This window comes from Cyrtonyx montezumae, unplaced genomic scaffold, assembly GCF_038088225.1.
Source record: "Cyrtonyx montezumae isolate F1298 unplaced genomic scaffold, pur_monq_1.0 scaffold_24, whole genome shotgun sequence".
NCBI classification, from domain to species: domain Eukaryota; kingdom Metazoa; phylum Chordata; class Aves; order Galliformes; family Odontophoridae; genus Cyrtonyx; species Cyrtonyx montezumae.
In genome coordinates this window covers 7867824-7891291 of record NW_027071981.1, presented here as the reverse complement: position 1 = coordinate 7891291, position 23468 = coordinate 7867824, and the positions used below count along the sequence as shown (strand labels likewise).

The 23468-nt window shown below is 46.0% G+C and overlaps 1 protein-coding gene across 5 annotated transcripts; it reads left to right on the top strand.

The window, feature by feature from the left end:
• Positions 1 to 6785: 6785 nt before the first annotated feature.
• B3GNT2 (UDP-GlcNAc:betaGal beta-1,3-N-acetylglucosaminyltransferase 2) lies at positions 6786 to 22094 on the top strand. Of its 5 annotated transcripts, none has more exons than XM_065739561.1 (2): positions 6786 to 6946; positions 19662 to 22094. In XM_065739561.1, exon 2 carries the CDS (start codon positions 19671 to 19673, stop codon positions 20862 to 20864), a length of 1194 nt encoding a protein of 397 aa, XP_065595633.1. In that variant the 5' UTR covers positions 6786 to 6946; positions 19662 to 19670; the 3' UTR covers positions 20865 to 22094. The 5 variants fall into 5 exon arrangements, with proteins under 5 accessions (XP_065595633.1, XP_065595637.1, XP_065595636.1 ...); XM_065739565.1 differs by having other exon boundaries at positions 6805 to 6821; XM_065739564.1 differs by lacking the exon at positions 6786 to 6946 and adding an exon at positions 8885 to 8901.
• The last annotated feature ends 1374 nt before the right edge of the window (positions 22095 to 23468 follow it).

Sequence of the window (23468 nt, the reverse complement as noted above, 5' to 3'; positions counted from 1 at the left end):
ACCTGCTTAACCTCTGGCCCACATGCAAGGGGATGGATGTTTCTGTATTAAGCTGGGTCGAGGTGCTTGCTGGAGGATGTCTGGCCCCATGCTGGCTTGGTGGTCATTCCACGGATCTTCCAGCAGTGTATGAGAGCCTTCCTGGTGTCTTCATGGCATCTCTCTGGCAGCAGAAGAAATTAAAGCCATGGCCAAAGGGGACAGCAAGCTCGTGCAGAGAGGAGTGCATTTGATTACAGCTATCTCCGAGCTCTGCCTGCGCTCCCAGACACAGCAGCCACCCCAGCACCCTGCACCAAGTATCTGGTGCCTTGGTGAGCCCCGGCCTCCTCCCAGCATCTTCTGAAATACATTTGCTACTGCGGAACCTCAGGGCAAGTCTGCATTTCTTTTAAAGCTGAGGAGCACGGTGCATAAAGCTCATTACCCCCCACTGCAAGATCCTGCAAGGCAACAGCGAGCACAAGCGCTCGGTTAGAAAACATCATCCAGAAGCAGTGGCTGGGAACCATAAATGCCTTTCAAAGAGTCCTTAGGCACATCAGGAGATGAGCAACCAAAGCAACTGGAATACATAAAGCTACGTAATTAATTTTTCTTTGCGGAGAGAACAAACATTCCCATGCTCCAGCCTCTGACAACCGGGCTCCTTTTTATAAATAATGTTCTGTAAGTTCGTTATTTCAATTAGTGCTTGTTCTAGCTTCTCACAGCCCAAGGATGTTTTCACTCCGGTTCGTTATTTAGGCTGTGGATAGATCATTTTGCCTCAGTGCATCTATAATGTGATTTAAATTAAGATGCTTGTAAGCAGCATAACAGTAATGAAATGGCCTCTGGAAAGCACTGGCACGTCCCCAGTGAGAATGAGAGAAAGCAAGAAAGGAGCTTTGCCTTGCTGTGGTACAACATGCCTGCACGCTCCTCTGCAGGGCTGGAGCTGGATTTCTCTGCCCGCGGACACAGCAGCACTCGTGCCAGGGCTGCGCTGCCAGCCACGTGGTGCAACGGCCACGGCTGTTTGTGCCGGAGCAGGAACATCTCCGAGCTGTCCTACAGCCTGCTTACTACAGCGTGCTGCAATGTGAGCCGGCAGGAATGCCTAAACCCTCTGGCTTAATCCCCAGCCATCGCAAATTACTACAGCTCCATTAACTTCGGAAGACTGTTTACATGGGAAAGGTTAAACACGTACGGGATCAAGCACAAAACCTGCAGTGATTTCATGGATGAGACAGTGGTTTACTAATTGACGTGGCCAGATCTCATCTGCGCTGAGCTCTGCTTTCTAAAGTTTTATTTATTTATACACATCCACGTCACAGGGATTTTTCCACAGAGCTGTAAGAAAGCCCTTTATTTACTGTGATGACAATGCTGATCTCAGTCCCTAGGCACATCTTCCCTTTATCTTCCCTATATCTTTGTTTTTCATTAATCTGTAACGGTGAGGCTGGCTATTAAACTGAGATGTGTGGATTATTTCATTTCCCCTTGCCCTGTTTTGTTTTTTATTGTTGTTATTATCGTTGCTAAAGTTTATCTGTGAGTTCTACAGTAGCAAGATAAGAGCTTTCTGATAATTCTGGTATGCATACGTACTGCCACAGAAGAAAAGCCATGTTTGTTGTGCTCTCTCTCTGAACCACCCTCACCAAAGGTGCGAGGGGGTTCTGGGCTGACCCAGCTGGACACCCCTGCTCGCTGTGCCCCCTTACCTTGACTCTGAGCTCAGGGAGCCCCATGAAGGGCACTGGGGACCACATCCTGTACCCCAGCAGTACCGCTGGTCTCTGCTGGCTGCTGTGAGTCTGAGGTACAGGGATCAAGCCTGACAAGTACCTCCAAAGGAGCTTCAGGACAGCTCAGTTTCTCTCCATCTCACTGTCCCAGCCCAGCGACGAAACGCCCGCTGTGCCCTGCATGGCCAAGGGCTGAGTGAAACATCACTCCTGTCATGGCTGCAAGTTCTTTGCCAAACTTTTGGGAGTGTCTTGAAAAACCTCCTGCACGTGGTGTTGGCTTAGCCTCTGCTTACTGGCAGGCCTCCACGCTGCCCAGAGAACAGGCAGCTTGGATGTCAGCACCCGTCCCACAAAATGAATGATTTTAACTGGAGTTAGGTTACCCAAGCTGGCACTGTCAGAGTCCAAGGGAAGTCATGCAGCAAAGCGTTATCAAGGAGAGGCACGAAGTCAAGATGTTTTAAAAATCGAAGTTATATGTGAGGCCTGGCAGTTTTTCTGCAGCTGGGGGCTGATGGGTGCAAAAAAATTAAAACAAAATGAAGAGGTTCAGCTGAAGCTGCTCCAGCACATGTTTTCCTAAGTTTTCTCACCAGTGAGGAAGCTTATGCTGCTTGGCAGATTTCAGGTTTGCAGCTCTTCAGCTTGCTGCAAAATGCTGTGGGATGCCTCGGATGTAAAGCAAGGTGAGGGATAAGATGTTCACAATTCCAGGACAGGAAAAAAAAGTTCTGTACATGTCTTTGCTGTTTGCAAAATAATTATTGCCTGGTTTCTACTGACACAGGGGTTGAATTTCAAATAGATTCCTCCTTGTCCCATTGAGCACACTGCTGCAGGAGGAGCCTCGCTGGGAGGAAAACACCACTAGTTCCTGCAGTCTTCACCTACAAATGGCAGCTGTGTCCTTCTAGAGCATTTACTTGAATCCAAGCAGCTCAGGGAGCAATTATTATATGGAAATGTGAATCAATGCAAGTATGGCATAGCTCTGCCCACAGTTTACAAATAACAGAAAGCAAATAGGGATGAGTCTCTTTCCACTATTGCTGTCCTGCTCTGTGCTGGACTTACAGGTGCTCCATGTGGGGGCAGTCAGTGTTTCTGATGAGAGGTGTTCTGCTCCCTTTTGGGGAGCTTCTGCCAGGGAGGAGGCACTGACCATGTTCACAAGTGTGGCTGCAGAAGGTACCTTGAGAGGGCAGCTTGTGGGTCTTGGCTCCACATCGCAGTGGCAGCACTAGCTCGCTGCCTGGCTGCATCTGACATCCTTCCCTCTTACTTTGCTGCAGTGAAACAAGAAGAGCAAGATAACCTTGATGATTTTGTAACCTGGGACTTGTTCCTACTTCTCTTTTGCTTCTGGCAATGTACCAATTATTAATTAACAAGAAAATGATAGAGGAAAGGCCAGTGTACATAGCTCAGCTGTTAAAGCAGCAGCCCCCCAAAATAACTTTTTATTGCAGTGCACCCAATTGCTATGACAGCAAGGAATAAATAGACTGGAAAAAAATAGAACTGATTTAAAACTCGATCAAAAGTGAGAGTGGAATCCTTTTAAAACGTACTTTCCTGGTTTTTGTGAATATCACACTTGCTGTGGAAAAGCTCAGGCACTAAGGATTAGTGTCACCAACTGACACAACTCCAGTGTCCTGCACGTACTGCTTCACTGTGGCCATCCCGTGAGAACAGCCTGATGCTCTGCAGTTTGCTGGCAAGGGCAGTGCACTGCATCGAATAATTTACATGGTGATGGTGAAGGAAGGTGATGTTTTTGATGCGTAGGCAAAAATATCATTCCTGATTCTGACTGAATTTAAGTGTGTACGTGCCACTGACAGTGGCTGCAATCAAAAGAATTTGCTCTCTTTCTCAGGAGAAATAATAATAATTAAAAAAAGCAGCCATTTACTATCGGAATCGTAAGAAAACTCAGCTTTGCAGACCTAAAACATGCAGAACAATTTTAACACTGAATTTTTCCGAGCTTTGTTAAGCTTTACCCAAACCACAGTCAGCCATCCAGAAGACAACTTACTGGGACTGTGTTCAGATGTGGTCCTTTACATCCTGCTTTGCTCAGCCAAGCATGCTGAAGGTGGCCATGGGACTGTACTTCCCAGCAGTCCTTCTAGCAGGCGTAATTAGTGTCTACTCTATCATCAGTGCTTTAGAAAGTGTATTTTATAAGGTTAGTCATCACTCTGCCACTCCACTGGAGATCTGAACAGCTGTATATAAAATCCTCCTGCCCTGCCAGGCCCTACTAGGCTGCATACAGTGTGTTCAAAGCAACAACACCAACAATGACAGCAAGCCTGGGAACAGCATGTCTAGGTGCTGTTAGGAACTGGTTCCCATTAATTAATGGATAAGGCTGTGTCAGGTCATGACACAAGATGGTGTGGGATCAGGTGGATTTGTGGCTTCTTGTAGGGTAAATAACTCCCAAGGATGGTACTCCACAAAGAAATAGTAGAGATAATAGTATATTTTGAGTAGTTCTATATAGATAGGAAACAATACAAAAGAGAAGATAAAGAGAAGATGGCTCACCTTCAGGATGACAAGGCTCACAGGGGACTCCACATAGGAAGGATCTCCAAGAATAGAACCTTCCCTGGTGGTGGTCAGCCCTTAAATGGGGTTTGGGAGAGGTGGAGCCAGGCTCCACCCCTTCCAATCACACAGGTATATCACTTTCACCTGTGCCCCCATGGCTGACTTGGTGCTCACCTCAGGTGATCAATCAGTGGTTCAGGTCGTGATTCAGCAGTTCCCATATGCTTCTCTCAACAGTGTTTTTTCTCCTGTGTTGTGTGCCCGTAAGCAATAGGGCCTGCTGCAAAGGGGGAAAGAAGAGATACGGATAAAATCAACTAAAGATAAATCTGAAAGTGACCAAGACACTTCAAAACAAAAAAAAAAACAAAAAAACCCAACAGGTGATGGTGTGGGCCTAGCATGATGCTGGCGCAGAAAGCAAAGCAGGAAGGAAGGGGTCTAGTTTAAATACAGCAGACTGCCTTTGGCGTGGGCTTCCCCTCCCCTTCACTTTGCCAAGGGGTTGGTTAGCTTGTGTTAGCCACAGTGCACACCTCACCCCAAACTGGGGATGTGTCCTGGCCCTAGCAAGAGCATGTAGGACAAGGGGATGAAGCCTGAAGGGAGGGCGTAGAGGAGGGGAGCACTGTTCAGCAGGATTGTTTTGTGATAATGAGACTTTATTACACCTGATGACTGACAGAGGAGATCTGGGTTTAGCACGCGCAGGTCTCATGCAGTTGCTGCCTGCTGAGGAGCACTGAAGCCCTTCAGCCCCAGCCCCAGGACAGCCCTGAGTTCACTCTTACTCCTGCTGGGACCAGCTCATTGGCAGTGCAAGGTAGGAAGCCAACCCAATATTTTGGCATGCATGATGTGCAGATATGGGGAAGGTCGAGCTGCCTGCATTCAGGGGAGTGGGACTGGAAGGAGAGCTCCTGCCTTACCCCTACTCAGGTATTTAGGGTGCAGCTGCCCCAAACACAGCACAAGCATTGTAGTAAAGCTGTGGGATGACATTATATTGTGTTGGTGGCAAGATTGGTTCTAGGCATTCTCCCCCTTTGGCCAATTGAAGAGGCTTGGCTGTGAACTGGGTCGGGGAATGTGTTTGGGTTACACCACCCTTCCTCCTTGCAGGGTTTCACAATGCAGCCCCATGACCAGCTGAGTTGGCGTGATGCAGGCACTGCTGTAGGTGTGGGACCTGGAGGAGGGAGAAATGTCCTTCCTCAAAGACAACAGGCCACTAATGCACGTCCAAGGCCCAGACCTTCCAGCTTCAGTGTTTTTCTCCAGGCACCGTAGCACCTAGTGTTATGCAGCACACTGTTCAAGTTCATTTTTGTTTTCCTTTATTTACAATAATTGATCTTGAAGCATACTGCTATGAAATCTCCCTGGCAGCGGAGCCAACCTCCTGACCGCCAGATGCTTAATTCTCCTTTTAGCCTTGTGTTAGTTAATGGACAAAAATGCCTGCCGATTTAGGGTAATTCCTCCCTCTGCTGTAATCCTTCTACCTCACCAGTAGCGTCAGCTTTACTCAAACACAAGGCACATCTATAAATATTTGAAGAAAAAATGGAACGTGCACCACTGTCCCTCTGAACACACCACGGATGACTTTCAGACTCCTGGACAAGATTTTGGAGCAGCCTAAGAGACTTCTCCAGGAAACTTCCTACAGGTTTTCTGTGGAGTCCGACCAAGTATGGGGAGCTGGATACGTGCTTCAGGGACTCGTGTTGTTTGCCAAAAATGGAATCAAACGGCACACGTTCATTTTCTTTCGGTACAGGGGAAAAAAGATGTGGGGCTCGCAGTCCCCGGGAGCCGCAGCTGTGTGCTGGGGGCTGTGGGTTTGCTGTGGCAGGATGGATGGCAGTGCTCCGTGCTGTAACAGTGCACAGCTCTGTGTTTTGTTTCAGCAAACATCCAGGGGCTTGGAGGTTTCTCCACTTCCACAGGACTGCTCAGCCAGGGTTTGCAGTCTCAACCCCTCCTGTCAGCAAACCGAGTGAGGCGGGGGTGCGTTCGCTCCCACCCCACAACATGGCTCCTGAGACGGGCAGCAGCGTGGGCACCTAGCTCCCCTTCCGGGGTGGGGGGAACTGCTTTTTACTTCAGGAAAGGTGTGAGGTGTCGAGGGGGATCATGGCGCCGAGGGGACGGAGGTCGCGGTAGGCGCGGCGGTGAGACGGGCTGGGGGCGGGGGGGGGGAGTTGTCAGCGAGGAGGCGCCGTGCTCTCCCTGCTCCCGCCCGCCCGCCCGCAGGGCGCCGCAGCGATCCGACAACCACAGAGACGACCGGTAGGGGGGGAAGAGGGCGCAGGGACCCCGAGCCCGCCCCGCGCTCCCCACCCGTCTCCACTGCGCGGGGGCGGTGCGCGAGCCGCGGGGGGTCGCGCGGTTGCCCCGGCAGAGGCGGGCGGCAACAAGTGAGGCGCCTCCCTCTATACAGGCGCTGCGTATCGCGGCCGTGATTTCTCCGGGACGGAGCGGGGCGGGCGGCGGCGCCCTCAGGTGCGGAGCCCCCGGCGGGGCGGAGCGGAGCGGAGGGCCCCCACCCGCGGGCGGCTGGGCTGAAGCATGCTGGAGGAGGCGGCGGCGGCGCGATCCCCGGCGGAGCCCCGCGGCGGCGTGGCGAGGTGCGGGCGGGGGCCGCGCTGCGGGGAGGGAGTGCGGGCTGGCGGGCGGCTTGAGGCCTCGCGACCCGGAGCGCTGCGCTACCGCAGTGCCGGCGCAGCTGCGGGGCCGAAGCCGGAGAAACGCCGAGGCTCCGTCGGGAGGGCACGGCTGGCTTAATCGCGGCCGAGACGCAGCTCGCTCGGCAGCCTGCACGAAGCCTTCGGCCGGAGCTCGCGGGGTTGATGGTTAAACCGAGCGGGAGCGCGGTGCGGAAGAGGAAAGCGAGGTGCCGCTGCAGGAACTCGTGAAGGTCACGCGTTGTGGCGGTGCTGCTGCCCTGTCCGGCCGGCTCCCTCCGCCCGTGGTCGTTGCATCGGTTACCGCCGCCTGCGAGCACCTCCTCGCTTTCTTTCTTCGTTACCCGCTGCTCCTGCGTAGCGATGCTGCCGAGGAAATACGCGTTATCGGCGCTGAAGTAGCGCTTCCTCAGCCTTTGAAGAACGAGAAGAGGATAGGACGCTTTCACGTTCCCAGCAGATTTCATTTTCTGCCCGAGTAAGTTGTGCCGTACGTGGAGACCGTCTCCTCGCTTTGGAGCAGGGAGGCTGTCGGAGCTGGGCTGCAAGGACGTGCCCGGAGCCCCGGGGTCCGTCGCTGTGCTGCCACCTGGCGCAGCTGTCACAGCGGGGCGAGCCGTCCTGCCTCTTCCTGGGGATGGACGGGCAGCTTCTGAGCAGCTCTGTCCATTGTCGAGGGATGGTGTTCCAGGTCTGCGTTGTATAGTGCTGCTGCGTAGAAATCCCGCTTGTTTTCGCGTTTTTAAGATGGAGCGTTTTTTGCCCTAAATGCTAGAGCCCGGCAGGCAGGCTTCTTGCGAAGCTTCTTGAAATGTGTCCTCCTAGTGCCGAGAATAGGCCAGTAAAGTCCAGCCAAAAGCAAAAAAGCTGTTGTCAAACGTATCCCTATTGCTTCAGCAGAGGTTTGACGGCTTGTTTTGTTTAGTTTGATGGCTGTATCTTTGTAGCAAGCGCAGAGCGTGGAGGGAAAAAGTATTTCCTTCAAATATTGAGGCGTTTAACGTGTCTGTTTTTCGTGTTGCTGTTTCTGGAAGGCTGCTAGAATTGATCGGTTTCCAAAAGCTCAGAACAGACCTTCTATTGCCTCTCTAGCTGAGCTGTTTTTTTTCCTAGCACGTATATTTATTTATGTTTTTCTATTGCCGTGTGGTGGAGGTACGTAACTAGTTTTGAAGCAAGTGGGTGGATATCCATTTACTTTTCTAATTTAAACTTTTACTTTTTATATATATATATTTTTCGGATACGCCCACATTTAATCCCTCGTGGTTGTTTGTAAGAGAACCTCTTAAGCCGAAAAAGTAGCAGGTATGTAGGAAGGAGGTGTGGTCACGATGTTTTTGAGCATGAGTCGCCGCAGGATTAGTATGTGATGTTTCTACCGTGGTAGGACGTATTCAGAGAAGCACTTGACTCAGAGAAGGTGGAATCTTCGATACTTTGGTGCTTGAAACCCAGCAAATATAAGTAAGTGAGTGAACGTGAAGTTTTGTGGGTTTATTGAGCTTGATCCGGCACTTCTCTTTCTCACTGATTTCCGTGGGCCTTCTCGGTTTTAAGAAATGGGTATGCAAACCTTCCCAAGTCTCCGGATCACGTAAAGCACAGTGAAAAGCCAGCCTCATTTAAATGTCTTTGGTGAGCTGCGCGGAAGGGTGGCTGAGCTGATGTCTCTTGAGGAGCAATTAGCATTTAAGTAAGGGAAGGAATCCCACTGTGTGATGGGTGTGGTGCTGAGACTTAAAGGGAGAGTTGATGAAGCAGTTTCATCATGGTTAAGAAAGCTTTGTTGTCTGAGGGAGATACAATGACAAGTGATGAAAAACATCAACTAACTCGTTATGCTCGTCTTTGCAAATAAATTCTTAAATTTGGCCGTTGATTAAATGACTTCAATTGTAAACCAACTAAGCAAGTCGTCTTGATTTTTGTGTGAATGACTAACGTCCTTCTCTTTCTGTATGAGATAAAGACTGGTTGGTAACGTGCTGGCCGGAATGCTGCGGTGCTGCTTGGTGCTGCTGACACCTGCCTGCTGCTCTGCTTATCCTCCTGCAGCTGCTCCATTCAATGCCACACGTGGGTCTATGTTGGGAACCAGCTTTCTGACAGAGGAAGCTGCGGGATGCTCCAGCTACGTGTGAAAGCACATCGTCGGAGGTGTAGGTGCAGCAGCAGTGCTCCTGTTGTGCCGGGGTTGCTGTCTGCAGCTGTGCTGTGGGCTGTATTGAGGAACCGATAGGGTTGGGAATTAACCTTCCCATAGTGATGCAAATCTGGGAAAGGCTGTTCAGTGTAAGGAGAGCTGCTGCTGGGTGTTGGACTGCACTGGGAAGTTGTGCTGTCTTATGGCTTGGGCAGTGAGTTTTTAAAATCACATAAAGTCTGTGGTAGCAGAAGGTGGTCTTTAAGTGGGGTGATGTTACTGAAACCTATTCGTTTGCTTTTGAATAAAAATAAGAAGTGAAAGGTATGCATAACAGGTTGAAATTGGTGACTTAAACCACTGTCAGTTATAGTGGGTACTTGATATTACTGTGCAGGTACCAGATGCAGAAGTTCCTGGTTGGATTTACAAGGTTATGAGCCGGTCTGCTCTTAACATCAATGAGGTTGAAGTGAATGGGAGTTAATTGCTTAACCTGCTTAAAGGCCTTTTGCAAAATCCTTGAGGTATTATATGCATCTTTAGCTGCTTACAGCTGGGGGAAAAATTGCTCCTGCTTCCTTGAACTTGATAGGTTGGAATGAGATCTGTTTTTTCTTTTGCAAGTTTGAAGGAGGAAAATGAACTTGCCTACTTTACAGCTCCACTTGTTTTCTGAACTATAAATGAATCCCACAGGAAGGTAAAAACAGTCTTCCCTGTGTTAGTTAGTACACTTGAAACCCAAATCATCAAAGAACAAAAATCTTTTCACATACTTGTGTTCTTGAACATTTATTTAATTTAGTATTACAAGTAGAGAGGCAGAAGTTTGGACTGATACACTCACATCATTAATCTGGTTTGATTAGACACATGGTTGAGTAATTGTGTAGCACTTACCTGGGCTGGGAGAGATGGCCTGAGATGGCTGGGAAGGTTGTCAGCACCACGGTTTCCCATCGCCCAGTTGCTGGCTCCAATGACAGCAAATCCAGGAAGCTGAGTTGAAATGGGTGTCTTTTTTTACCCTCAAGTGGGGTGGTCTGGAGGTAATCACCTAATTGGGCATACCAAGTTACAGCATCCTTGGTTATAAAATGTGGTTCTTAGCAGCGTGGCTTATCTGTTGTCAGGCAAGAAGATATGGTGGGAGTAATGTTATAGATGTGAAGCATAGTGCTTAAGGGTCAGTTTTCCTTGTTGACTAAACCATCGGCGTTGTGTGTGCAGGTAAAGGTTGTCAGAATATGGTTATGGGGGCAGTAATTACTGGCTTTAAGGTAACGCTGGCTGAGATGCCAAGGAGGTGATCTGGCTTGTTTGTGGATGCTGTGGTTGTGTATTCAATACATAGGCTGTGTCTCTTCCATTTTTACTAATCCGGCATAACTGTATGAAGTAGGACAGTGCCTGTCCAACAGACTGTGAGTACACTGAGTGCAGCAGTCGGGCTTGCAGTGTTCCCCCTTGGCTCTGTCAGCTCGTGCTGACCCAGGTGCTCAGTATCGGGGTCAGGTGTTCAGTGGTTATCCACTTCAGCCTTCCAGCACTTCTGGAAGTACAGTGCTCTGGTTGAGCTAACCACCCCCAGTGAGTAGCAGCCCATTGGTGCGAGTAGTGGGAAGGGGTAGAGCTCACGGCCTCACTGCAGCAGGGGAAGCTTCAGAGCTTGGAACCTGAAGCAGCTTCTGGTGCCCTGGTGCTGCCACGTGCCTGGCCAGCCAGCGGGGCCTCACTGCGTGTGGGGAAACAAGCAGGAGTGGCACAGTGCTGTTACGTGAAAGCGGATTCATCATGGGATCTGCTCTGGTCTCAGCTTGCCTTTTCTGTGCTGGTACGGCATCTGGCACAGCGGTGAGTGAACCTGCTGACAGAGCCAGCTGGGAGCTAATTGCCCTGTTATTGTTAGGTTCTTTTTTTCAGCCTCTTCAGTTCCCTGAACTGACGCAGCCAGGTCGCTTTGGTGAAGGGTGAGATGGGGCTGTGCAGTCAGCACGGGAAGAATTAAATAACATGAGTACGTCAGCTGTGACTGACACTGCTTAAACTGCTGTGGAACTGTACCCCACCTGAAGCTGAAGTGATGAATGACAGTTTTCTTCCAAGAATTGCTTCTCTTTTTTCCACCCGGTTAAGCCTCCTCTCTGGGTTCTTTATGGTTTACTGTTCATCCAACACAGAGCCTTCTCAGAGCATTTTAAAAACTGAAGTTTGTGAATCGGGAGCTGCCAGCTCTGGGTTATTCCTAACTGACGTCACAGTTCATAACTCTAAAGCCTGAACAACACGTGGCTTTTGTGTACTGGCTTCGGAAAAACACGTTGCTCTCCAGCTGTAAGCCCTCAAATACTGCGGGATTAAGCTTCAGTGCTTTTTTAGCAAGTTAAGACTTTCCCCTGGGTTATCAGCTTGATTATTCAATTTTTTTTTTTTTAATCTCTGTTGCACACCCATACGCAGTTTATTGCATATACCTTGGTCTCCTGCAGGGACACTTGAAAGAATTCAAATACTCATTGGTCGTTCTTTGAGCTGGTCCTAGGTTTTGAGTTTAGCCTAACCAAATGCTCCAGTGACAGGGCTGGGCCACGTGTGGCTGAGGTGGTGGCAGATGCATTCTCTCATGTATCTGAGATCTGTAGGTTGTGTAATAACCTTCATGTGCTTTTCATGAAATTGTTTATGAATTAGCGAAAACAAGAGCGATGTTGGTTTCCACCTTGCACGTTGTTGGGGGCTGTTCCTTCATGGCTACATGTGATCCACTCCGGGAAACATAATACAAAACATAGTAGAAGCAGGCTTCTCAGAGTGTCACCTTCATAAAACAGGAGCTGTAAGACCAAACGAGGTGTGTGAGAGTGCTTCAGTGTATGATAAAGTCAGCCAGAGGTTAGAAGGCCATTCCTTCATGTTTGTGGTGGTTTTTCCTTGTATGATAGCAGAAGATAGTTGCAGAAAGTTACCACGTTACAAAATCTCAAAGGCTTTTTTCCAGGTTTGTTAAATTACTGCTGGACTGAATTGTACATGAGCACTGGAGTAACTTGTCTTGAGTGCATGATCTACACGAGGTGGGAGGGAAGCGTTCCTGCACCATACTGGGCTGGTTGCCACGCAGAGTGAGATCTCTGTGTGGGGAAGCTGTGAGAGTTGTCCTTTCCTTCCTTTTTTTTGTTTTTAACACTTTGGTTGGCAGCGAGGGATTTTCACCCATGTTTGCAGGCGTACATTTGTTCACCTTATTTTTAGAAGGTGGATCCAAAGTTGTTTTACTTTCCCTGTGACTGAACAGTAAGCTGCTGAATGAATAGAGAATGAATGGTGCAGTTATTTCCTGAAGTCTGTAAGTGGCTCCGATGCTGCTGCAGAAGGTTTTGTTGCAATTTGGGGATCTGGAGAGGAAGACAATTTAGAACTTCTTGACACTAAGAAGCTTTTACTTCAAAGCAAGAGCCTGCCTGAAAGCCCTTCTGTAGGGAGAGGGCTTCAGGTGGGCTGTTGGGAAAGGAGGGACAATGAAGAGTTTTATCACTAGGGGAGCTCTGAAGCTTGAAGTTTGGAGGTGGAGGTGTTTTCAGTTATGTAAGAGGAAGGAACTAATGCTTCAGTTCTTTCGTACCAGTTTCAGACTTGATAAGCTAGAGTGCCACTGTGAGATACTCCTGTGGTGGAGTTGGAGATGGCCCAAGTTTATTGCTGTAGCTACTGTGAAGTCACGTTTGTGAGCTGGCTGAGTGCATGGATCAGGGTTAGAGGGAGTAGAAAAGAGTAATTTGCTGAGAGGCAGCACATCTGTGGCACCGACATGCTTGCTTCATTACAAGATAGACAACCACCTAACAATCCTACTTTGGTGCTGTCGGTTTCAGGTGAATTCCTATGTTCAGGAAGACTTTTCCAGGTTTCGTTCCTGTCTCAGAAAAGAGAGGGAGAGCCTGTCTGGGGAAGGAGTTACCTTACTCCCTTCATCCATGCCATAAATATTAAATGTAATACAAAGCTGATAAACCATCTGTGATTCTGTGCACTGTACATTCCATTTCCTTAAATCATAGGGCACGGTCTGGGACTAACTTGTTCAGTGAGTAATACTGGGAACGTTGAGGCCTCAGATCCACTTAATCTACTGAATGGAGTGCTGATTAGTGATAATTGACGAGTGCAAGTAACTGAACCGAGGTGATCTAACGTTCCATGGGTCACAAGACAACAGTGGCTTTCCACGAAAGCATCACTGACGCAAACTGAAGACTTTGGTCTGCTCAGCTCTGGCCTACCAGCAGTAAATGAAAAGGCATCTTAACTGATGGGAGTATGCAGAGATGTTTGAGGGAAATCAGTACTTCTCAAACTCTGTGCTTATTTTTGAATTATTTCTCTTCTGCTATTATGTCTAGAAAGGCTGACTATATCTCTTAACACTAAGTACTGCGGATAAATGGCTCTAACAAGAGTCTTCACTAACTCCTGTGAGCTTACAGTACTAAATGCTTTCTTGATTGCCATATCCTAAATGATTTAATAGAAATGGCTGAGGAGGAACGATAAAGACCTTTCAGAGATGCAGAAGGCTTCCAGAAGTAACAAGGCTGCAAGTATTCACCCTGCAAAGAAAGAACAGAGGGCATGTGAAGGTTCGCTATATAGGTAGCATGGCAAACACAGATAGAAAAAATAATTGAAAGTTTTCTGTTTTACTTTCAAAGAGTTTTCTTTCTGCCTGATAATAGAAAAATAAGTCATCCAGAGCACTTTCCATAAGAAGAATGGAGAAACTCATTGCCTGTGAGGTTCACACAGTTGGAAATGTAAATGGGTTCAAAGAGGGAATAGACAAATTGCAATTAGCTTCAGTAACAGTAATTAAACACAGTTCAGAGGTAGTTCTGGCCCAAAAAACATTCGTGTACCTTCTGCAGCAAACCAGGTGTTGCTAAAGAAATGCCTCACTGTACTGATGTTGGGATTTCCTTCGCTGTTGGTTTGGTTTTGTTTTTTCTTCTTTGGGAGGAAAATGTTGTGACTGTGCTGAAGACAACCAGAAGGAAATAGAATGTAAAGCTAGATTGGCTGTAATGGAGATGATTTGTGGTTCCTTCTGCCTTGAGCTGTGTTCTGGGCAAACACAAGCACACCTTCCTGACTGCTTTTGTTTTTTGGGTTGCAGAACTCCACACCCAAGTTTCACTTGTGACTTTTGGTATTAAAATACGTATGAGTTTCTCCCAAAAGTAAATGCTGTCCCGAAAGATGATTCAAAATGTGTTTGAAACTAATGAAAATTATTGTTAAAATAAGCATCAACAGCTCTGAATTTCAGTGAAATGTGCTGTTTGGATAGCTTCCTCCCAGCTGGAGTGCTGTTGTGTTTGTGGAACACAGATAATATTGACTGTTACTCAGTGGTCAGCAATGCAAAACGCTTCTGCAGAAGCAGAATGTGAGTATCTGCTGACTGCGTGCCAGTCCTGAGGGTGTTCTTCATTTGCATTGTGTCAGAGTAGACTTGGATGGAGTTCTGAGGTACGGTTGTGTGTAGGTAATAAAAGGAATAGTGTTCATGTTCTTTAAAGCTGGAAAAAAAACCAGGCTTCTTCAACAACAGGTCAGGGGTCTTAACCTTCTCTTCATGTTCTGAAGCCTTTGCCGGTCACCTGTGGACTGAAACAAGGTGTTAAAGACCTGGTGACTCATCTCACAAGTGGGTAGAGGGAATGTGTGTAGCTTATGGTGTGTTAAATTGAATGCTTTTTCAGAACTGTAAGTGCTGCTGTTGCTAACATGACCAGAAGCTGCGTGCACGACTGCTGTAAGGGATACCAGATACAGAGTGAAGTTCTGTGTTGAGATCAGCCTGCCGTAGCTCTGCTGAAGCTTGCAAAAAGGTGGAAGGCTTTTAGAAAACTGAATTACAGCTTTACTTTGACTGCACCTTTTAAGCTTACGTGTTGAGACTTGAGATCAATGAATATAATTTGTAAGTAAAAGCATAAAGGAAGAATGCTTCAATAGCAATTGGCTGGCCTTGGAATCAAGAAACCAATGTTCAGTATGTCTAGAAAGCATACTGTTTTGTTTAAGAGAGCTGTGATCTTGAGCACAAGTGAACACCCACTACAAACGTTGTGCTTCCTTATCATTGTCTGGCAGAGGATTGCCTTCTGGGCCTTTTTTATAGCTACTTCCTTGTAGCATCTGCCTCTTTTTTTTCCCGCAGCTGAACCTCAGAGACTTCACACTGCAATGTTTTAATAGCACTTGGGTAACAAATAAAGCTGCAAATTGTCATCATGCCGTCTGTGTGCCAGCTTTATGAAGTGCTTACAGTAAATAGAATGCTGTAACAGGGCTAATCAGAATTCATCTGCAGTATCCAAACTGCGGTGCATGGAGTTCATGCGGTGAAGCACACGGCTGAGGAGCCTGTCTTGGTGTCAACCTTGAGCTTGGCTCTTCTGTTGGGGGTGTGTGACCTCCTGTTCTACTGAACTATTGCATCCAAGGAGTGGCTTTTATGATTCTGGAAGTGCATGGAGTGCGCACACTCATTTTATACCAACTCTTCTAAATCTCTGAATAGGTTTCTTACAAGCTCTTGGAATATTTATTGGAATTTTCTTATGATAAGGCATGAAATAATGCTGTTTTAAAGCAGTCAGTGAGCACTTTTCCTCACCTTTTTGCATTAAGATTACATGGACTTAATTTTTTTGGATGCTTGGAATTTCTTCTTGTAGCCCACGGCTTCTCTGTAATACCCATTTTCTTCTCCTGCTGTAGTTCCACTTGCTTAGTGGCTCACTGCCTGGTCCCACAGTGATGCTGCTTGTCTTCCCAGGTTCTGCTTTCCCATCCATCTCTTGATCCCAGTGCTCCTCCCATGGCTGCACATGCATTTCCTTCTGTCAGTATCTTAGTTTGACTGAAATGGAATAGAGCTGAAGAAGGCAAATGTCCTGTTGCCCCCTCCACCTACTTAGGCAGAATAGTTTTCAGGTACTGTTTTTGCAGCAGGCCCTTGGTTTACCCAGAGAACGGTTAATATTAACCCCTTTCTTCTTGTCACGTGGATGTTTCTAAAGGCCTTAAACAAATGGTTGCTGTGTGCAGTTGTGTCAGTACCGCTGCACTGCTGGAAGTTGCATAAGCAGAAATGCGAAGAGTTCTTACAAACCTTAACAGATTGCAATGGTTGTCTTCAGATCTGGATAGCAAACATTGAAAATCTGTGTGTCAGATCACCTTTCAGTGTAGGTATCCCATCCCAGCTGGAACTGGACAATTTTGTACCATACCTATGTTTCTAAGGTTCTGCATACTGCATTTTGCTATACCAGTATATAGCACGTGCTTGTGTTTTACTTTTGTGCAGACTAGCTGTGCATTCTCACCTTTTCTGTTTTTAAAAGCAAAACCAGCAGGATTTTATGCAGGTAAAGCACTGCTTTGTACTGTATTTAGTTCTTCAGTGAGGCTTTTACACTGGTTTCATTGGATAGATTTAAGTACTAGATCACTTCTAGCTTATTCCTGTCGTCCCTAGTGGATGTTCCATTCTCATCAGTCAAAGGAAAGACAGCTGGGAGCTTTGCAGTGCAGGTGGTGATAGAAGAAGCTATTACTGGAGTAGGAAAAGTGCTTGTGATCTGTCCAGGTTGCTGCCAGTAAGCTGTGAGTGTGCAGTGGGTGCCCTCGTGTACTCCGTGCTGCTGTTCCACAGAGAGCTGCTTAGGGCACACCATCTCCATTGCTGTTCTGCCTCGCTCATTCGTAGCTGTGTCAGCAAAGCAGATGAGGAATAGAGAACAGTTGCAGTGTTAAAGATGCAACTTCCTCTTCCCTCTTTTTTATGAGGGTTGTAATACTGTGCTGAATCCGGTTCCCTTGATATGAAGTGGCCCAACTGGCACCATCTTACTGCTTCCATCTAAAGGTGTCATGATTCAGGTTAATATTAAACTGGAGGCTTATGTGTGTGATGGAAACAGCCTAAATAGCCTTTTGGATGGCTGTTGATTGTCTTTTACTTCCTTTTAGTTCAAGAGCTCAGTCTAGTGCTCCAAGGGCTTAATGTGATCCCACTGTTGTTTTTTTTTAGGTAAAGGTGGCTGGTTTTATTCCTTTTTCTTGTACTGACACTTAATGCTACGTTACCTTTATATGCTCAGAAATTTTATCAGTGATGTTGTATACAGCTTTAGAAAGCAAGGCTGAAAATGGTGCCAGGAGTGCTGGGATGTGGGACTGACAACACGTATCATACATGTAGGTGGAACTGCTGTGATTTTCCCTAGGCTGGTATTTTTGTTAGGAAACTTTGTACCAAGTCTAACTAATGGAGGTTTTGCTGTCCCATTTGCTGTAGGTGTGGGAATAAAACAAAGACTGAGGAAGATGTTGTAGGTGACGAATTTGTACATGTCTCACAATGACATAGAGGTTGGAAAGATCTTGTTTAGTCACTGAGGTAGGCATTAGCAATGGTGTGTCACTGTACTGGGAATGATCTTAGCATCTGGGAGATTAATTGCAAAAGTGTTGAATAGCTGTGGTTTAGTAGCTAGGGGTGGTGAGCAGATCAGCTGCTTAGTGCTACATACTCTGGAAAATCAGGCTGTGACTGAGCTCTTGGCAGCCCTGTGTTTGCAGTCACTGGGTGAGCTGCTCAGCCTGCTGTCTCAGTGCAGAGATCATAGGTGAAGTACCACGTCATTTATTGTTGCAGTGCAGAGTGCTATAAAACTACCTGAGGATGAGGTGTGAGAGCACCAATACGTGTGCTGAGCTGCAGGGAGTGCCACGAGGCACGGGACTGCTGCTTTCCAGCCTGTAATTCAGTGTGTACTTCACTACGGAGTGGAGAAGGCTGTTACATGATCATCTGCTTGTAGCTGAAGCTGCCAGTGCTTCTAACAGGTCAGGTATTTAGTGTAAATGGTGACACTGGCCACAGATACGGTTTTGTCTTAGAGATATGGAAGAAAACTACATTAAACTTAGAACAGCAGAGTTAGCTGAGTGGGGGATGATAAGTAAAGTTAAACCTGGCATGAGCATAATGTGAAGATCTGTATACAGGTGCTATGTGAGGTCAAATGAAGGAAGAACAGGCACTTCTTTCTGGAGGTGTTTCTTTTTAAAAAAAAACTTTTAACTGCTGAATGAAGAGTAAGTATGTGGTGTACTTCTCAAGTGCACCTTCCTGTCTGCTGTTGCTCTGTGACTTCTGAGCTAACATCTACAACTGGGTTTTCGTGTTATTTCACTTGTTTTTTTTCTTGCCTTACTTTAATCACTTACACTTTGATGAATTAAAGCTTCTTTGCAGAGGTTTTATGTAATATACGTAATTTGTTATATTTATATGACTTATATTTATATATAATTTAAGAGGTTTATATATATATTAAACCTCTGCTTTTTAAAAGTCTCTTCAGTTGCTTTTTCTTTTGTAGCAGTAATTACACTTGGCTTTCAGCTGCCATTCTCTTTTTGTTCTGCTTGGAGGAAAAAAAGTCAGTTTGTGATATCTTCTGTCTGCAGAGTTCTGAATATCAGCAGTGCAGCTGGGTGGTTCTGTCTGCCTTTCTCCTGCAGAACAGTTGAATGAAATGGATGGAAACAAACCGTATACCTGAAAATTCAGCTTTGCTTCTTTTGTAGGTGGAAGGTAGAAGAATACAAGTATAAAAGCTTGAAACTGAATTTTGAAAGAGCTGGCCTTATTGTAGAACAATTCACACTGTACTCTTAAAGCTCACCTTGCTAGCAAAAAAAAAAAAAAAGTTTTTGTACCCCTTTGCCAAACTAAGGGCTCAGATTCTGGAGGCTGATAGCCCTGCCTTTGGCTTGGAACTTAATGATCACTGGGATCCCTTCCAACCCAAGTGATTCTGTGATTACTGAACAGTCAAATGTTTCAAGGAGACTTAAATGAGAATTAAGTCCTTGCTAACCTTGACATGCTGTAAAATGCTGTATCAAATCCTGAAGTAGGAAGTAGAAATTTTACATGTTTACATCTTGCTTGCTGGTGGAAGCCCAAACGTCACTAGCTGCAGGTGTGCATGTATTAGAGATAGGTAAGTCTTCACTTTTGAGTGTGAGTGAACTGTGTCCTCAGGGTTACCATCCTACCCATTCTTTGCAGAATCGTGGCAGTCAGATGGGACCTTTGGGGATCATCAAGTCCAACCACCTGTTAAAGCAGGGTCCTGTGTTTCAGTTTGTGCCCATTGCCCCTTGTCCTCTCTTTGGGCACCACCATAAAGATCCTGGCCCCATCCGTTTGACTCTCGCCCATTAGGTATTTTTAAGTATTGGTAAGATCCCCTTTCGGTCTTTGTCAGGCTGAGGATTGCCAGCTCTCGGATTTCCCTCATAAAGATGCTCCAGGCCCCAAATCATCTTTGTGGCCCTACTTAATGTGAAAGTACTTTGCATTTTAATGAAAGCAGGAACTTGATAGAAAGAACGCTGAAAATCAGTTGTTTCTTCTCTTTTCAGATATGAGAAATGAGTGTTGGACGCAGAAGATTAAAGCTGCTGGGAATTCTGATGATGGTAAACATTTTCATCTATGTGATTGTGGAAGTCTCAAAAAGTGGCAGCCAAGAGAAGAATGCAGAAGGCCGTGTTATTATACCACAGGACAATTTCTGGAGAAAATTTACTCTTCACAAAGCTTATTGGAACAGGCAGCAACAGAAGCTTGAACTGCTGTACAACCCAATTCTGAGTCTGCTTTCCAATATGACTGTGGAAGAGAACTTAATTTTGAACTCGAGCAATCTCACTTCCTGTGACCCTGACCCATGGGTGGCTTCAGAGATTAGTGACTTTGCCAGTTTGCCAGAAAGATTCAAAGACTTTCTCCTCTATTTGAGGTGTAGAAATTACTCATTAATAATGGATCAGCCAAACAAGTGCAAACATAAACCTTTTCTGCTGCTGGCTATTAAGTCACTTATACCACATTTTGATAGAAGGCAAGCAATTAGGGAATCCTGGGGCAAGGAGATAACATCGGGAGATATAACGGTCAGAAGAGTGTTCTTACTTGGGCAGACTCCACCGGAGGATCATTTTCCTAACCTTTCTGACATGGTAAAATTTGAGAGCGAAACTCACAAAGACATTCTCCTCTGGAACTACAGAGACACTTTCTTCAATTTAACTCTGAAAGAGGTACTGTTTCTTAAGTGGGTGAGCAGCAGTTGTGCAGATGTCCAGTTTATTTTTAAGGGTGATGATGATGTTTTTGTGAATACCCATCAGATCCTGGATTACTTGAAGAGTTTGTCGAAGGGCAAAGCCAAAGACTTATTTGTAGGCGATGTGATCAAAGATGCTGGACCTCATAGAGAAAAAAAATTGAAGTACTACATCCCGGAAAGTGTTTATGAAGGTTCGTATCCTCCGTATGCAGGAGGAGGTGGGTTTCTGTACTCCGGTGACCTGGCATTAAGACTGAATAATGCATCTGACCAGGTACTCCTGTATCCTATTGATGATGTTTATACTGGAATGTGCCTTCAGAAGCTTGGGCTTGCTCCGGAAAAACACAAAGGTTTCAAAACATTTGATATTGAAGAGAAATACAGGAATAACATCTGCTCCTACACAAATTTAATGTTAGTGCATAGTAGAAATCCTCAAGAAATGATTAAGATTTGGACAAGCTTGCAAGACCCACACTTAAATTGCTGAAGCGATGTGCATAAATACCTTAAGTCCAAATAGCTTTCCAAGTTTGGGTCTGCCTTTCTTGGTGAACCATTGAAGCTCTGCTTAATAGTTGTTTTCAGATTTTTTTCTGGAGAAACCCTTCTTCATGTACTTCTGAAAACTGACGGTCATAGTGAGAGGATGGCACAAAGGCTTGGCCCTATTTTTTCCACTGTTCTGGTGGTCATGTTTCAGTATCTGTCTAAAATCTAAAATGGCATAGAAGTCAAGAGCTGTCAGCGACTGATGCTTTGTAGTAGGCAATCCCTGCTTCCACAGCAGAGCATCTTTCATTAACTGTGATGGTAGCAGATGCTTACTTTTTCCTTGAGTAGTGCTGGTGTGTGGAGGCCACTGTAAATTTGAAACTCACAAATTGGGGGAATGCTGTTTTAAGTATAAAACACTTTTATGAGAGTTTAGTTATGGATTCTTATTTTTTAATGTATCATTTTCAGTCTTTACACACCCTGGACAGGTGTTTTCTCCTTTATATATAGTCTTCTGTGCAAAGTGTGCCTGTGTCTGAAGGATTTATTCTTTTATTAGATGTGTTTTGGTGTTGTTTTTTTTTAAACCAAAAGAAGACACAGTACGGTTTGAAACACCCCATAAAAGGTCTGATTGTATAAGGGAAAGGAAGAACAAGTTTTGTTTGTGGCTGGGCAGTAGGTGCAGTTCTGCTGTCCACCCTGAGCTTACATATTTGGTAATGCTGACTTTGTTACTCATGATATCTATGTGAAAAGCTGCTCTGGTCCATCTTTGTTAACCGCTTTGGCACTAAAAGTGATCAGGTAGTTGATTTGATACAAGCAACTGAAATTGCACATTGCTTCTAAGAGCATGGTTTGGACCTCCTATAAAGCAGTAGCAAGTGTAGGAAGGTGCAGTTCCTAACAGGTTTGAATTTTGAAATAAAAATTTGAAGTTGCATGATGTCTCACGTAGAGTTCAACATGTTCTCAGATCTCAGATTTTCTTCTGTATCTCCACATCTTGCTTTATGAGAGCTGTTCTAAATAGTGGTTGCTTCCTTTGTATATGTAGAAGTGCCTGTCTATTTATTGTTCAGATGGAAGACCAAAACATTTTCTTAAATATATTTTGTGTAACATTTTATTTGTATGGTGTTGTCACTCAGATATTTAAATAGAGCATGGTATTTTAAACCTGTGAGATGTGTAATGTTAAATAAAGCTGTTATTTTTGAATTTGAAAAATAAAATGTGATTTAAATATTTCTGGCAGTGCTTCGTTTCAGGCGCAGCGTTGGCTTAATTGCACTGCACTGAGTGCATTCGGTTTATCCAATTGAAAAGGCTCATGGAAATAGAGTTAATAGCTGGCAGTTTAATTTTTGTTTAAAATAACTTGGTAAAGAAAGCTCTTCTGGTTTCCTGCTCCTTCCTCTACCTTTTGGGGTTCTGCTGGGGTTTGTTGCTATTGTTGTGTGGGGGTGTGAATTTTCTGCTCTTATACCTTTCTGTTCTGTAGGTATTCAGTGTTAGCCCCTGGGCAGACAGGCTGTGCTCTGGTGGTGTGCCCTGAGCTTTGGCACTGGTTCCTTGCTGCTGTTGAGAATTGACACCTTTCTGAAAGCTGCAGACTTCTCTGTGTGTGTGTGTTATTTCCTACTCTGGTCTTACTACCCTGTTTTTCTAAGTATTGCAGTGGAATTTTTGTCAGGACTTTGGACCAAGGGAAGGGGGTTGTTCAGGTGATGGAGAATGCAGGGGGAGAGGTCAGGAGCCTGCACTGACTGAAGAGGGAGGAGGAGGAGGGCGGTGTGGGTGAGCAGAGACGTGGGATAGAGAGATACTGAGGACAGGCAGGTGAGCCGTATGTTCGGTGATGAATCCTAAGGAAGGATCAAAGAGTGGATTGCATAAACAAAGGGACAGGGGAGAGAGGAAGAACTAAATTATGAGTAAGATGGGGTGGAGTGCGTGTGTGATGCTAACCGGTTAGTGAGATGGGTGGGATTCATGGGCGCCAGTGTTGGTCATTACTTCACACCGTTCTGTACCCATGAGGTGAAAAAAAAGACCTCTTACTCAACTGAGTAAGGAAAAACAGGCTGAGTGATACTAGCTGAGAAGTGCTGAGAGAAGGCATCAGCCCAGCTTCAAGATGATGCAAGAAAGGAGAAAGACGGAAGAGGAGAAAGCTGAACAAGTAGCCCTGCTGACTAAAAAGGCCAAAAATAACAGGAAGGAAGGGGAATTGGACTTGACTGTTCCTTGTTCCAGGTGAGGAGAAGCCAGCAACTGTCCTTGGCTGTTGAGCCTCCTCCTGTCTGCTCCCATGGAGGAAGAGTTCTCATTGAAGCATCTGGAGTCGGTGAAGTAATGAGCAAATTAAGGGAGAACAAAGACAGGGAAGTGGGCTGCAGCAAGAGGGAGCAATGTGTGTCTGCTGGGGTACATTATCAAGAATGAAGAGATTATGGGAATGGAAGATGTCAAGCCTTTAGAAAGCAGAGTGTTAGGATGCTGTGTCTTATATGTTGCTGAGGGGCTGGCAGGTTCCTGCTTTGCAGCAGCATTGGTGGTTCCTGGCTGCTTAAAAAGAGAAGCGAACACT

Bases quoted from the DNA above. Each gene is read 5' to 3' on its own strand.
- B3GNT2 (XM_065739561.1), top strand. From the start codon at position 19,671: ATGAGTGTTGGACGCAGAAGATTAAAGCTGCTGGGAATTCTGATGATG.